This window comes from Staurois parvus, unplaced genomic scaffold, assembly GCF_062004578.1.
Source record: "Staurois parvus isolate SC_StPar_1 unplaced genomic scaffold, SC_StPar_1.0 ptg000186l, whole genome shotgun sequence".
NCBI classification, from domain to species: domain Eukaryota; kingdom Metazoa; phylum Chordata; class Amphibia; order Anura; family Ranidae; genus Staurois; species Staurois parvus.
In genome coordinates, this window is record NW_028317982.1 from 4,051,172 (window position 1) to 4,067,203 (window position 16,032).

At 40.6% G+C, this 16,032-nt stretch overlaps 1 protein-coding gene across 1 annotated transcript; it reads right to left on the reverse strand.

The window, feature by feature from the left end:
- Positions 1 to 1,951: 1,951 nt before the first annotated feature.
- Positions 1,952 to 8,912, reverse strand: LOC149462089 (uncharacterized). The gene is made up of 4 exons (XM_089677491.1): positions 8,723 to 8,912; positions 7,036 to 7,143; positions 5,707 to 5,812; positions 1,952 to 2,852 (listed from the first exon to the last, which is right to left on the reverse strand). Exons 1-4 carry the CDS (start codon positions 8,910 to 8,912, stop codon positions 1,952 to 1,954), a joined length of 1,305 nt encoding a protein of 434 aa, XP_089533617.1.
- Positions 8,913 to 16,032: the final 7,120 nt, after the last annotated feature.

A 16,032-nucleotide genomic window follows, 5' to 3' on the forward strand; every position in this document is an offset into this window, starting at 1 on the left:
AAAAAAAAATTCCAATATATATATACTACCATTTGTAAATGCTATACCTTTCACGTAAACCAGTTAATGTACATGTGTTGGGATTTTTTTCTAGCAGACGTGTAGCAGAATACATTTTGGCCTAAAGTTATGAAGAAATTAGATTTTTTACATTTTGTTACTGGATAAGTTTTATAGCAAAAAGTAAAAAATATTATTTGTTTTTTTCAAAACTGTCGGTCTTTTTTTGTTTATAGCGCAAAAAATAAAAAACACAATACCACTGAAAGAAAGCTCTATTTGTGGGAAAAAAGGACATAAAAATGTCATTGTGTACAGCTTTGCATGACCGCGCAATTGTCAGTTAAAGTAACGCAGCACTGGAGGGCAAGTGGTTAAAGGAAAAGATCAAAAACATTTTTTTTTTATCTTTTGCTTTTGAAAGTAAAAGAGAGATCTGGGGTCTTTTTGACCCCAGATCTCTCCTTAAAGAGGACCTGTCTTGTTTATTTCTATATACAAAAAAAAATAAAGGAACAGTGTAAAAATAAAATAAATAAGAAAAAAAAATGTTAACGCGTCCCCATCCCTCCGTGTTTACGCGCAGAAGTAAACGCATACCTAAGTCGTGCACCGAAATGTAAACTGTTCGCAGAACACATGTGAGGTATCGCTGCAAACATTACAGCGAGAGCAATAGTTCTAGCACTAGACCTCCTCTGTAACTGTAAACAGATAACATAAAATTTTTTAAAGCGTCACCTATGGAGATTTTTTAAGTACCACAGTTTGTCGCCATTCCATGAGCGCACGCAATTTTAAAGCAGGACATGTTCGGTATCTATTTACTTGCCACAACATCCCCTTGCATATTTTACAAAAAAATTGGTTATATATTGTGTTTTCACAAAAAAGAAAAAGAAAGCGCCAATCAATAATATCAATCCTATAAAGCAGCAAACCTCTAACCCAAATATTGGTGTAAAATAAAAAATCAAAAAAATCGGAATGCGCTAAATTATATCAAAAATTCATATGTTGTGCAAAAAAGTCCAAACACCATAAATTCAACATATGAAAAAATCCCCAGTGAAACAATCCATAAATTATTATTAGTGCAACTAATAATGCACTAATTGCACTAATAATAATTTATGGATTGTTTCACTGGGGATTTTTTCATATGTTGAATTTATGGTGTTTGGACTTTTTTGCACAACATATGAATTTTTGATATAATTTAGCGCATTCCAATTTTTTTGATTTTTTATATATTGTGTTTTGTTTTTCTTTTTTTATACATTAAAGTGTATTGTTTTCCAAAAAAAATGCATTTGAAAAACTGCTGTGCAAATACCATATGACATCAAAAAATTGCAGGGTCTTTGCTAAAAATATATATATAATGTTTAAGGGTTATGAGTTATTTTCTAACAATAAATACTGATTTAAACTTGAAAACAAAATGTGACAGAAAATGCTTGGTCTTCAAGTATAGGATCTGAGCTCTTAGCAGCTGCCCCTACAAGAATTGTAACCACTCGGTGATGATGTTGCAGGGAATAATTATAACTGTTTCTCACTACAGAGACAAGGTCAAAATAAAATAATACTGGGACATACTCTAGATGGGGAGAGGGAGGTTTGGGGGTACATTTGGGTAGTGCCCAAACATACACTTTTGTGGTGCTGGCATTTACAATGATATTGCTTTACATGAACATTAAGAGCCTTATCAGAACCACATATCTGCAAATGATTGTTAATCCTACTACATTTGTTGCTACACCACTAAACCTTTTGTCTAATGGAAAAATAATTTAAAGTGTTTACATTTAAAAGTTCTACAATTTTTTTTTTCTCAATTATCCACTGTCATCTCTTTTACTTGTTAAGGTATGCACCATATTTTCCTGTGACACCTTCTTAAACCAATGATTATTATATCATTAAAATGAAGGGTTTTTAAGGCCTATAATGTCTTTGATGGATGGGGAGCAGTTGTCTGCCTTTGATGACCTTCTATGAAAGGTGATATGGTGGTTGTCACAGAGTGATAAGAGTCCGATAGAGATGGAATGAATGAAATGATTGTGTTCATTACACTAACTCTCATTGATAGCTGCTGGCTCTCGGGTACATGTTTAATGTATGGAGCAAGACTCATCAGGAAAGTAATATGTTCATCCTGAGGGTATATGCCCTCCTGCTTGTTCAGTAGATCTTGTAATAGATGAATGACAGTTTCATAACCTTGTTTCTTCTCTTGCTTATACAATGACATTGGTTCAGATATCAGATGGGTAGTAGTGGCTGTGGAAGCCTCTTGCATACTTATTCCAGAACCCTTTTTTTGTCTTTCAGGTTTCTTGGGTATATGTTTTGATGTCTTGCATGTGGTAGTATAGGGAGCATGTTGTTTTGTGAAAGCCTGAGCATCCTCTTTTTGCCCCACTTGATCTTCAGTTTTCTTAGGCACATACTTGGATATCTTTTGAAAGGCAGAAGTCATGGCATGCTGTCTTGTGGATGTCATTGAATCCCCTGTTTGCTCAACCTGCTCTTCGGTTTTCAAAGGAATATATTGAGATACTTTGCACGTAGAGTGAGCTGTGACATGCTGTCTTGTAGATGCCCCAGCATTTACTATTTTCTCCAACTGCTCTTTATTTTTCATGGGTACATTTTCAGATACTGTAGCTTTCTTACTTACATTTTCTGAAATTTTGTTTGGAATGGTGAGTTTTACATGACGTTCTGAGGATGTGTCAAGGTTCTCATTCAGAACGATCTCTTTCTCCATGCCTTTACTTTCATCGAGATCATTGTCTGAATTGGTTCTATTTGATGAAGCAGTTAAGTACTTCTCTGTCCTATAATTGAATGTAACATACTGTATTAATTAATTTAGTTTAATTTACTGGTGTTTACCCTCCCCCCCCCATTTCCTTTAGCTTTTTTTTGGTTTAATTGAACATATGTGTTGAGAAAATCCAATACTACAGAACATATACTATACACACACAATTCTCCTCCTCCTTAATGCCCAAAGTGACAGTTAAAGTTGCTGTCCAAGGATACATGTTTTAAAAATTTAAAGTGGAATTTTCGTCAGAAAAGGAAGTTCTGCTAGCCCACTTCAGGATGGCCCTGTTTGCAGGTATAACTATGTAAAACATTAAAAATAAGTGCCTATACTGTTTAACCCCCTTTACCCCGGTGCCTCTCAGCCCTTAAAGGGTTTCTGACACTGGGAGGTGGGGGCGGGATTTAGGGTCATGGGACCACCATGATTGTCTGTCATGGCAGTCACATGATCGCAAGGAGAGATTGGGACCTTTCCGTGGGACACCAAAACATGTACTGGGAGTGCACAGGTCACGCGCTCTCAGCCCATGTTTGTTTACAAATGGTACGCAAATATGCGGCCACTCGGCATCAAGGGCCAGCCGCCGAGAGGCTGCATATTTGCGTACCATCGGCGTGAAGAGGTTAAAATCCAGTAATACACTGTCTCACCCTGCTCTGTATATTCATCACTTACTTTTTATTTTTTAATTAAACCCTCCTATCCTTTACAACCAAGGAAGAAACTGCCATGGTGATGCACATGTGATTAGTTATGACACCAGCCATTTGATGGTTTGACAGTTTGGGTGAGGATACAAGCAAATGTGACAGTTAGCAATCCTGGCATTCCAGGAATGCATCGATGGGTTTAGTTCTGCCTTATGATTTCCTGCAGGGGCTCTGGGCTTTAGCAAAATGGCAGCCTCTAGCAAGAAGAAACAGGAACAATGTTGGAGGCAAGTTACATCACACACTAATTTTGGTTGCATAATTATTAATGTGGAATGTATTCTCCTTGCTAAAGAACATCATTTTGTATCAAGTTGTTATGGGTAAAGTTCTACTTTAAAGTGGAGCTTTAACCATAGCAACTTCATAAAAAAATAATTTTCTGACTAATTTTCTACTTTAAGCAAGGGCTCAGAAAATATTATTTATGCAGTTCTTATACTTGTAGATGTACCTGGCTCCTTTCACTGTTGTAGTGACCTCATTTCCTGTTGAGGAGACCTGTCACCCCAGCTGGTTGGCTGGTGACTAGTCTCCGTGATGGCTCCCCACAAGTTCTGCACAAGTATCTCATCTAGGTCAGATAGCCCTGCAGACTGTTCTTAAGAGTGCTACTGGAAGCTGGATAAGGCCAGTTGATAATGTCACACTGACGGCAGTGAAGCTGTTCTCCAGACAGAAGGCAAGTATGTGAAATATAATAAATTAGAGCTGTCTAGCGGGGTGAGAGGAAGGCTAGCCTTGATGAAAGAACACTATTACCCCCTGAAATGTTTTAGCTGTGTTATTCCATGTTATCGTGTTTAAGAATTAACGAAGTATGTCTCCTGTGGATCACAAGAGTGCAGTTCATTCTGCACTCCTGTGACCCATTTTCAGCTGACAGAGGGCTGATGCCTGCTCTTGGCTGGCGTTACTCAGATGGTCCAGACTGGGGAAAGATCCTAACTTCAAAGTCTGGAGTGGCACCTGGCTCGGCCTGTCATTGATCTGCTTACAGCCTGATCGCTGAGTTCTCATGCTTAGAGCCAGCGGGGGACCTAGGTAAGTATGATTTAGGGAAAAAATCCAAACCCCTATTTCTCTTTTAAAAGGCTTTCATTTTTTAACTCCAAGACCAGAGGTGTGGCACTCTCATGGCCTGATGACCAAGATGCTCTATTAATATGTAGACACAGTGGATTGATTGGAGCTCATGTACTGCTTTTAAATTTAAAAAGTACATTTTTGTGTATTATGACATGTCAAGAATTTATTAATGCCGATATATAAATTTACAGATAAATACACTTTAATGGACACCTATATTGAGAGAAACACAAGGGCTTTTTCTTGTTGACCATCTTCTGTAATAATTGACTAGCTGTCAAGCCAGTCCAGTCACCTACATTCATTCTAAGTCACTGACCTAGAAAAAGCATGCAGTATGGACGGTCAGAGCAAAGACAGAACTCCTGATCTGCATGCTTGTTCTAGGTCATTAACTCAGAAAGTAGGCAGAACAAGTTTAACGAGCCACTTACAGCACCTTCTAGAGGAAAATCTATAGTAGATTGTAAATCTGATGTAAATTTACACTACAATACAAATTCAACAACCTCTATGCCTAAAGTAAAACTAAACTCGACATTTTTATAAAATAAAATAAATGCAATATGGTTTCTGAGTTGTTAAAGACCTTTTTCGTTTTTTTGGTATGTTTTCTAATGACCATTTTCTCAACGAGTATATAATAATCTATGTATTGGAGCTTACATGTCAAATGCTACTACCGATCCCCATATTTGATCCTGTATCTTCTCAATAAGCACTCATTTGAATAAAATAAATGCAATATGTCTGAATATAACTAGAATGTACAGTACCTGCTCAATGCTCTATCTACCTCCCCACCTAGCCTCCCTCCCACTATAACCCCTTCAACTCTCCCCTCCTCTGACCTCGCAACCGCCCTGCCCCCCACCACACCTAACATCCCGCACACTATAACCTCCCCAACACTTCGCTCCTTCAGCCTTGCTACCACTGAGGAGGTCACTAAGGTCTTCTCAGAAGCCCGCTTCCCCCCCCCCTAGTGGCAGCACTTCCTATACCAAAAAGTACTGAGCATGTTTCTTTGCTTCATCTATTTGTCTATCTTGTACTTACGTTATCATCTTAATTAAGGGAGCAGACTTTTTTTCAGTTTTTTGTGCTTTCAGTTGACTTTTGAGGTCTTCTTTTACAGTACACCATTTTGTTTTTAAATCTGTAACTAAAGTAAAATATTGAAAAAGAACATTTTTAACATTTGCTCAAGAATCTCTGAATATATTTATGGTTTGTAGTCGGGTAATATAACCTTCTATTTATTTACTGTTTACCGTACAATCAACGTGCGTTTGTGCCCATGTCCCTTTTAGGGAGTACTCCTCTTATCATAAACATACATTTATAATACAGTGAGTGGAATCTACTAAGACTGGAGCAGGCAGTCTCTGGAGCAGCTATGCATAGTAACCAATCAGCTTCTAGCTTTTATTTTCAAAGCTTAACTGAACAAGCTGAAAGCTGATCGGTTATTATGCACAGCTGTTCCTGATTCTGTCTGCCCCAGTTTTAGTACATTCTCTTCAATATATCAAGATATTATTCATATTTTTTAATGACTGTGCTAAGCTACCTTTTTATCTACTTGCCTGAAGAGCTTACACTTATAATGAGAAAAAACACCTGTAGCAGTCTGTGTAATATTAAGCCATACAAGTACATTTGCTACCAAGGCCAAATATTTCCTTTTTCCTAGCTTGGTGTCCCAGGCTGCTGGGACACAATTGCCTTATTTCTTTAACTCATTCATCTTTTAACTGTAGTGCTGGCATCTTCCCTGCCATGCCTAGTACCTGTTTAAAACTGTTTGGAGATCTACTTATGTGATGCAGACACAATAAACACAATAAAGATACAATAGCTTGTTCCACTTCTACTCATCAGAGAAAATGTGTGTGGAGATACCTGTGGGAGGCAGCAGTTAGACTTTTTGCTGTTTCCCTCGGCAGGTCACCATAGCCAGGTCTGCATTACATGAGGCACATTCCTGTACGCCCCTTTCAGGAGAGTAGGAGACTTCCAATGATGAGCCAGGAGGGCCATATATAAAGCAGAGGGGAACATTACACTCACATCTTCAAAATGTAGACCTCTCTCACCATGCTAAACGTTTTGAGGCTCCACATTTTAGTCAGTGTGCCCAAGCTATGTCTGTCGGGTTCTTTAAAGGATGCATAGGGTTTTCTAACATATGGTATCTGAGACTAAACCACGTCCTTCTGCAGAGATGGATTGACTTTCATTCCAGAGCCTCACTGCTCATCTCATGAGGCTTCCTCTTATCTTCTTAGGGAGTCCAGTCTTGTTTGAGGCACTAGGCATGAGAGGCATCTTGTCCTCTCTCAGTGAAACTATTTTTGTATCATTGTCACACACTTTATTTCTTACCCCTTATTTCTTCCCTGACAACCAACACTGAATCATCTGCATCCTCAGGAGCTTTACTCAGTGGCCCAATGTCCAAAAGCCTGGGGCAGACAAAGTCAATTTGCAGGCCTAATGGTTTCACACAACAAGGAGAATATTGAGAATAATGTTACTTCCCCTGGCTAATTCCCCCAAAAAATCACATTCACATCTTAGCAACTGGTGCCTTTTCACTGATTGGGGACATTTTGACAAACTTTTATTTTGGCAATTCCCACATCATGCTGTAGTGTGCAGAGAGCTCTCCAATTCCCTCATATAACCCAGGTCATTTGCAGCCCTGGAAACATCCCACTATACATGCTTACTTTGACAGGCTGCTCTTTTCTCTACTTTTGTCAGCAAATCTGACAGTTGAATTTCTAAAACGACCCTGCCAGACATGAATTTCAAAAACAATCGTCATATCATATGTGCATTTTTCTTATTTTATGCATGTTAAGTACCTGTCAAAGCCTCCCTCAGGTAGACATCCAAAAACTCTATGACTGCTGCTGGGCCCCACTATCTTCAGTGTAACGTCTGCAGCCGCAGCCAACTCAAAGCAGTCACTTGTGATAGTGATACTCTATAGTATTTCCCACTGCCTGGCCATCCTGTTTCTTCATGTTGCAATCATCTGAAATATGCTCCTCAAACCTTTTCCTCTGTAGTTCTGGCCAACCCTGTATTCCCAATATTGCACTGTTTAAAGGAATTGTTTTTCCCTAAATGATTCATTTTAAATTTCTGAGGAAAATCTTTGAGCAGTTTTCTTTTTTGGTGCTTAGCAATTAGACAAGTATTTATAGCCCAATTGGTGTGCCTTCCTGAGCACTGTAGTGGCAGTTAGTAATGCCACTCCAGGGCTTGCTGGAGTGGAGGCTGTACCTGAGAAAGATCTCTTTGCTCCTGCTTAATTTATTCTGGGGATTATTGCTTTGTCCATCTCTCCTGCTTTATTAAAACCCCCCCCCCCTCCCACAAGTCATCAACTCACCTATTCATAAGTTCATCAGATCACCATTATTACTGGGGCAGGCCTGAAGAACAACGTTCTGCACCTTTAGCTAGATATTTACCACCATAACAAGACATAGTGCAGAACAAGGCATGGTAAATCAATAATGGAAGAAGATTAGCTGCAGGGAACCTACAGGCAATACTGGCGACTAGTCCTTCACCCCTAACTAGACTGTATTTAGGAATATCCTCCACATTATACACTCTCTTTAGAGTGTAACTAAAGACAAAACATTTTTAGTTTTGGACAGAGTGGAGAGGCATTAGAACACCAGTCAGATTTTATTGCTTTCTGTGCTCTTGTTAGGGAGATCCACTCTCTCTATTTGTCCTGTACTATTATTAATGAAAGTAAAAGAGCAGAACACTAATAAAGGGGAACTCTTCCAATGGGGGGGGGGACACTATTTCTGGTGACCCTGGTGACATGCTATTGGGACAGGAAGTGAAGGGAAATCTCCCCCCAAAACAACACTGATGCGGGTTATAACCCTCACTTACTCTATCCAAATGAAAAAAAAAATTGCCTTTTGCTACACTTTTTTTTTTATATAAGCAAATAAATGTATATTAGCATGTGATTTGCAATGACATGTTTTCTTGGATGTTATCAAAGGTGTTAATTTAAAACATATAATTCACTTACTTTGTGTTTCTCTTTCTTCTTCTTCTGCAACATTTTTCCATTCCAGGGTGGTTTGTGAAGCTATGTCTTCCCAGGTTTGCTTCTTTCTGAAATTGTCTGTATATGACACTTTTGTTGGATCGTAAAGCTTTGGCTGTTGTTTTAAAAAGTCTTTAAGGTGGTGTACATCTAGAACTTCCCTGGAATCCATGGTTTTATCAGCGTCTTCTTCCTGCTGACACACAGGTCGCAAGACCCTGGTTTGACTTGATTTTAGAATATCATTCAGATTAACAGTACATATGTATCATTCATATACTGATGAAATGCCATATTGGAGTCTCAATGTGGTGGTAATGGAGGATCATTACTGGTAAATTCAAGTAACATGTTGCTTGCACTTATTGTGTGATTTTGAGTTACAGAAGTACCTACTAAAAATTACTTTTTGTGTTAGTTCTTGGTATTTGTCTTTTGCTTGGTAGGTCCTGTTTTAAAGGGTATACTTCATTTAGGAACATTCTGCATTAAAACATTTGTGTTTTGCATCTGTCTGTCCAGATGTATAAATCCTTCTTATGGTTCCCCTTTCTTTTGAATATCCTTGAATCTGAACCTTTAATATGTACACAGCACAGTTCACTGTTCCCAAACTTACCTTTCCTCTTGAATTTACTGCAGTCTTCCTTACACTGGAGAAGGAGAGGGAAGCTTTACAGCACAAGATCATGTATCATGAAGAAATTACCAAATCTAGTTTTATTTTATATTATTAAATGAAAGGGATTTTTAACAGATGCAATGTTTTCAGGATAGTTTAAAGGAGGAACGATACTTACCTGTACTCCATTGAAGTAACGTTCCTGAGCACCGTCGCTGGCTGCTGACATTTTTGACTGGTCTTCTTCTGAGTTCCCATCCCATTCGGAACAGGATGACAGTCATTCATCTCAGCAGATGTGGAAATTGTGAGCTACACAAGCTCACTGTATATTGTGAACAAGCAGTAAGATTAATGCAGAAAAGACAGTATCCTGTCTGTTCACAATTAGTTTATCAAGTAAACTTCTAAACCTGAAACTTCTCACTGTGTACTGCATACGTATTTTTATATATAACCTTTTTGTGTTATTTTATGAATCCATAGAGCACACACAATATAATTCACATATGCACAAGCTCTAAATGAACACGGATTACCTTCACATTGGTTTCTTCTGCAGATAGTTTGGGAGGAGCTCTGTTTGACTGTATATTGACTATTCTCTCCTTTTTATTGGAGCATTCTGGTATGGGTCTTCCATTGTTGCTATGTGTAGTTACTGAAGAGCCAGCTGAAAAGAAAAAAAAATATTATTAAGAATTAGTATTAGGAAAATAATATAACAACCAAAACAAGACATTTTAATGCCAGAACGGCCCAACACTAAACCTGTACTCAAGGTGCTGCTGTGACAGCTTGAAGCTAACTCTTGTAATATAAGAAGACAGCAGGGGAAGTCTTCCACTACACACTTGCTCTTCTGTGCTCTGCATTAGATGATGTCCTCAGCCAGAGTTGCGAGTAGTGGAATACTTCCTCTGCTGGCTTCTGTGTCTACAAGTGGCATCAGCTCTCTCTATGCTGCTTGGGTGCAGAACCTACCCTGCACCATCCAAATTCAGTCAAAGAAGGAGGTAGGAGATATACACCACCACACCAGTCCAACCCCCCCCCCCCAATGGCAGCTAGCACTAATTACTTCTGCTGCTCACCTGTGGCACTCTCAGCAGCATACTCAATATAGAAAGCTGGAAACTGTTCTACACTGCCTCCTCCGTCATTCCAATACTCACAACCTCAAAGAGTAGCTATACTACCCGTAGTGGGTGCTAGATGCTCTTCCACCACAGACCTTTGCTCTGCACTCGTGAGCCCTGTGCAATACACATTCCTGAGCCTTGCACCCTGTGTGAAACACACTGCTGAAGTCTGCGCCCTTTCCTTTACACACTCCTGAGCTCTGCTTCCCATGGGTTATACACTCCTAAGCCCTGCATGATATGTACTCCTGAGCCGTGTGGGATATACCCTCTTAAGGTTTGTGCCCTGTGTGGAACGCACTCCTGCACGCTGTGTAATATGCACTTCTATGCCCTGTTTTCCTGTGCAGTAGGCACTCTTCAACCCTGCACCATATGCATTACATTGTGCATTTCTGAGCCCTGCACTGTATAAATATTGTTGCACATTTCTTACTCATCCTGACTACTGCATTCTGTATAGTGGGCTATTTATGAAATACTTCTTACAACTGCACTCTTTATCATATATTTTATTATATACTTCTCACCAAAGTGTTTATTATTTCAATAGTTGCTCGTTGTAAAGACGTCACTGACTGTATTACGAAGATTATCTATGAGGTAGGCTAAAAATCATTAAAAAACGTATTGTGCTGAGCATTGTATGACTGTGGGACGTTTGCTTGTGGCACAGTGTGTGTGCCAGAACTATGGCATATGTGTTTGGAATGCTGGTCAAACACAGGTCAGCAATATTCCTTTGAATTCAATTGAGCAATTTGAACTGCTTTTTGTTGCACTGTAGCATGTCCACTTAAAAACACACAACTTGCTGGACCCAAAGCAGCATGGCTTTATTGAGGGCAGATCATGTTAGACTTACCTGATTGAATTGTTTGGCAGATCATTTTGGCAGATCATGTTATACTAACCTGACTGAATTTTTTGACCAAATCACCAATATTTTGGACCAGGGTGGTGCTGTGGATATATTTCAGCAAAGCATTTCATACAGTTCCACATAATGATCTGATACAAAAGTTGTACAAGCTAAGACTGAACCCTTGGGTAGTTACGAGGATATTGAGTTAGCTAAAAGATATCAGAGTGTGGTTGTTAATAGGGTTCATTCAGAATGAGTCCAGAGACAGGCAACAAAAATGGTGAAAGATCTGGGAGATAAAACATATCGGAAGAGACTGCAGGAACTTAATACTTTCTTGAGGAAATAAAGGAAAGGGAAGACATTTTTTACATTTTTAAATACATTAAGGGTATGAATGAGGTTCAGGAGGGCAGTATTTTCAATATGAAGCTGAATTAGGAGGGGGAAAGTTCAAAACAAATCTTATAAAGTATTATTTTAGTGAATGAGAATGAGCGAGTGGGGTTGATTTAGTAAAACTGGAGAGTGCAAAATCTGGTGCAGCTTTTTGATTGGCTACCATGCACAGCTTTACCAGATTTTGCACTATCCACTTTTAGTATATCAACCCCAGTAAGTCAACAGTAAGTGGATTCAAGCATGCTTGAGACAAACATAGTTCTATATTCAGACAAAAAAGTAAGAAAAAAAATGTGTTTTATATATATATATATATATATATATATATATATATATATATATATATATATATACACACACTGCTCAAAAAAATTAAAGGAAACGCTTTGAAAACACATCAGATCTCAATGGGGAAAAACATTATGCTGGATATATACACTGATATGGACTGGGTAATCTGTTAGAAATGTAAGGATGCCCCATGGTTTGATGGAAAGGAAAATTATCAACTTACAGAGGAATGAATTCAAAGACACCCCGAAAATCAAAGTGGAAAAATTATGCAGCAGGCTAGTCCATTTTGCTGAAATATCATTGCAGCAACTCAAAATGGTACTCAGTAGTTTTTATGGCCCCTGCGTGCTTGTATGCATGCCTGACAACATTGGGGCATGCTCCTAATGAGACAACGGATGGTGTCCTGGGGTAATTCCTACCAGATCTGGACCAGGGCATCACTGAGCTCCTTGTCAGACTGAGGTGCAACCTGGCGGCGTTGGGTGGACTGAAATATGATATCCCAGAGGTGCTCTATTGGATTTAGGTCAGGTGAGCATGGGGGCCATTCATTGGTATTCCTTCATCCTCCAGGAACTGCCTGCATACTCTTACCACATGAGGCCGGCATTTTCGTGCACCAGGAGGAACCCAGGACCCACTGCACAGGCGTAGGGTCTGACAATGGGTCCCAGGATTTCATCCAGATACCTAATAGCAGTCAGGGTGCCTTTGTCTAGCCTGAAGAGGTCTGTGCATCCCTCCATGGATATGTCTTCCCAGACCAACACTGACCCAAAATGGTCATGCTGAACGATGTTACAGGCAGCATAACATTCTCCATGGCTTCTCCAGACCCTTTCACATCTGTGACATGTGCTCAGGGTGAACCTGCTCTCATCTGTGAAAAGCACAGGGTGCCAGTGGCAGACCTGCCAATTCTGGTGTTCAATGGCAAATGCCAATCGAGCTCTACGGTGCCGGGCAGTAAGCACAGGGCCCACTAGAGGACATCGGGCCTTCAGGCTATCCTCATGAAGTCTGTTTCTGATTGTTTGGTCAGAGACATTCACACCAGTGGCCTTCTGGAGGTTATTTTGCAGGCTCTGGCAGTGCTCATCCTGTTCCTCCTTGCACAAAGGAGCAGATACTGGACCTTCTAAGGCCCTGTCCAGCTCTCCTAGAGTAACTGTCTGTCTCCTGAAATCTCCTCCATGATCTTGAGACTGTTCTGGGAGACACAGAAAACCTTCTGGCAATGGCACGTATTGATGTGCCATCCCGGAGGATCTGGACTGCCTGTGCAACATCTGTAGGGTCCAGGTATTGCCTCATGTTACAAGTAGTGACACTGACCCTAGACAAATGCAAAACTAGTGAAAAACAGAAAAAATGAGTAGGGGAAAAAATGTCAGTGGCCTCCACCTGTAAAACAATTCCTGTTTTGGAGGTTGTCTCATTGTTGCCCATCTTGTGCACCTGTTGTTAATTTCATTAATACCAAAGCAGCTGAAACTGATTAACAACCCCATATGCTAATTAACTGATCAGATCAATAGTCCAGGAGTTTAATTGACTTGATACTATACTCTGATTAAAAAATGTTCCAAAATCTTTTTGTATTTCAATGGTTTTTATTAATTTATAACAATTAACACAGGAGCAACAAATCACACCCATGCAGGGGCTATCAATTGCACATAGAAGAATTAGAAAATTAGTGAAATCAGTGCTCTAACACCAACAGGGCAAAAGATACGCCCACAGAGGGGCTATCAATGGCACTTAAAGAACAAAACATAAATATAACTGATAATTATTCAGACTAAAGGCAGCTATCCACTGCCACACCAAAAGCAAACAGAAAAAAAGGGGGGAAAGGAAGGAGAAGTACAAAAGAAAAAAGATAACCAAACCAAGAGCAGGGATCCAAGAACGCCAAAGCCGAACAACATCACATCCCCAGGCTAGTCGGGGGGAGCATGGGAAAGGTATATTGCAACCACGGTTCCCATATTTTCAAGAATTTACATTGGGAGTCATTGCAGATACTCGACATCTGTTCATTGAGCATCATAGTGGTCATACGGTCCCGCAACCCCTAAAGAGGGACAAATGGGCGCTTCCATGCCTGAGCAATTGTTCTAGAGGCCAACAAAAACAAATAGGAAGCCAACTTCTGCTGATGAGCCAAGAGGCCCGGTATGGGACAATGGAGCAAAGCATACCGAGCATCCCGTCATATAGAGAGATGGAACAAGGTGAAAAGGAGGCCAAACACCCGAGACCAAAAACGAAGCAGCCTCGGGCATGACCACCAGATATGCAATACATCACCACGATGGCCACAACCCCAAAAGCATCGATCACTGCAGGCAGGGTTCGCATTGCCAAATGAGCCGGAAGCCAATACCAACGAAACAATACCTTGTAGGCTGCCTTTAGCGTGGTCGTATTAAATGAACATTTAGCTACAAGCAACCACAGAACGACATATGAAAGAGAAGTATGCGACGAGCGTCTATTCAAGGCTGCATAAAGAAGGGAGATAAGACCTGGGGCGCCCGGCCGCTGTTGGCAAAGCAGTTCAAAGGCAGATTTCTGGTAAGGGAAAACAGAAGTGCCCCGCTATGAGAGCAGCCAATGCCACAATTGAAGGTAACAAAAAAATTCTGGCGGAGGGACATCCCGTGACTCCCAAAGAGAATTCCAGGTAGGGAAGGACCGAGAGGTCAAAAAGTGTCGTACCTGTGAAAAAGCATTGGCAACCCACCAAGAAAACACCCTTGGTTGATCTAAACCCGGTGGGAAGAGGGGGTTGTTAGTAATTGGGAGCAAAGGCAAGAAAGGTGACATTAGGCCACTGGAGTAACGTACCGTGTCCCACACTTGTAAGCCATGGAGCAAAATTGGACTCAGTTCCTTGGGGCGCAGGGCAGGGGGAAGCCATAGAAGCGTTGAAATCGCAATAGGGGCATAATTAGGCAATTCCAGCAGGACCCAGAGAGGTATGTCTGAGGAAGCATGCAACATGGATAGCGGGGCGATCTGGCTCGCCTGATATTTAGTTACATTGGGAACCCCAAGGCCATCCTGGAGTCTATGGACAAAAAGTGTAGTTCTGGAAACTCTGCGGCATTTATTGGCCCAGATAAAATGCACAATCTTTGCCTGAAGCAGCCGAAGGAAATGAGGAGGAACCTGCACTGGGAGGGTGCGAAAATAGTATAACAATTTCAGCAAGATGGTCATTTTCACTGAACTAATCCAACCTATCCATGACAGGTGCGGAAATTGCCAAGAATGCATAAGAGAGGACACAGAGCGAAGCGATGGATAAAAATTTGCAGCAAACAGTGAGTCATAGGTGGGGGTCAAGAGAATGCCTAGGTATTGAAGAGAAGAAGAAGCCCATTTATAAGGGAAGTGGGACTGAAGGCGCAAAACCAAATCTGAGGCCAAAGTAATATTAAGCGCGACAGTCTTATCCAAATTGATACAGAGACCCGAAATCAAAGAGAAGCGCTCAAGGACCTGTTGCAAATTTGGAAGCGTCGTCAGGGAATTAGTGAGAGTCAAGAGGGCATCGTCTGCAAAAAGATTCAACTTGAACTCCTGTCCCGCGTATGGAACCCCTGATACATTACAATCAGTCCGGAGCGCCATAGCCAACGGCTCAAGCACCAGGACAAAGAGTGCTGGGGACAGGGGGCTTCCCTGTCTCGTACCTCGCTAAATAGGAAAGGGATCTGAGAAATACCTAGCGTATTTAACGGAAGCCAAAAGGGAAAGAATACAAGGCTTGAATCCAAGAAAGAATAGAGTCCCCAAAACCCCAGCGAGACAGCATAAACCGCAGATATTCCCAGGATAGAGAATCAAAGGCTTTATATATGTCTAAGGACAGTAAGAATCCCGGTATTTTCCGCTGTTGTAGAAAATGTATAAAATGGACCACCTTACGAACGTTATCACCCGCCTGTCT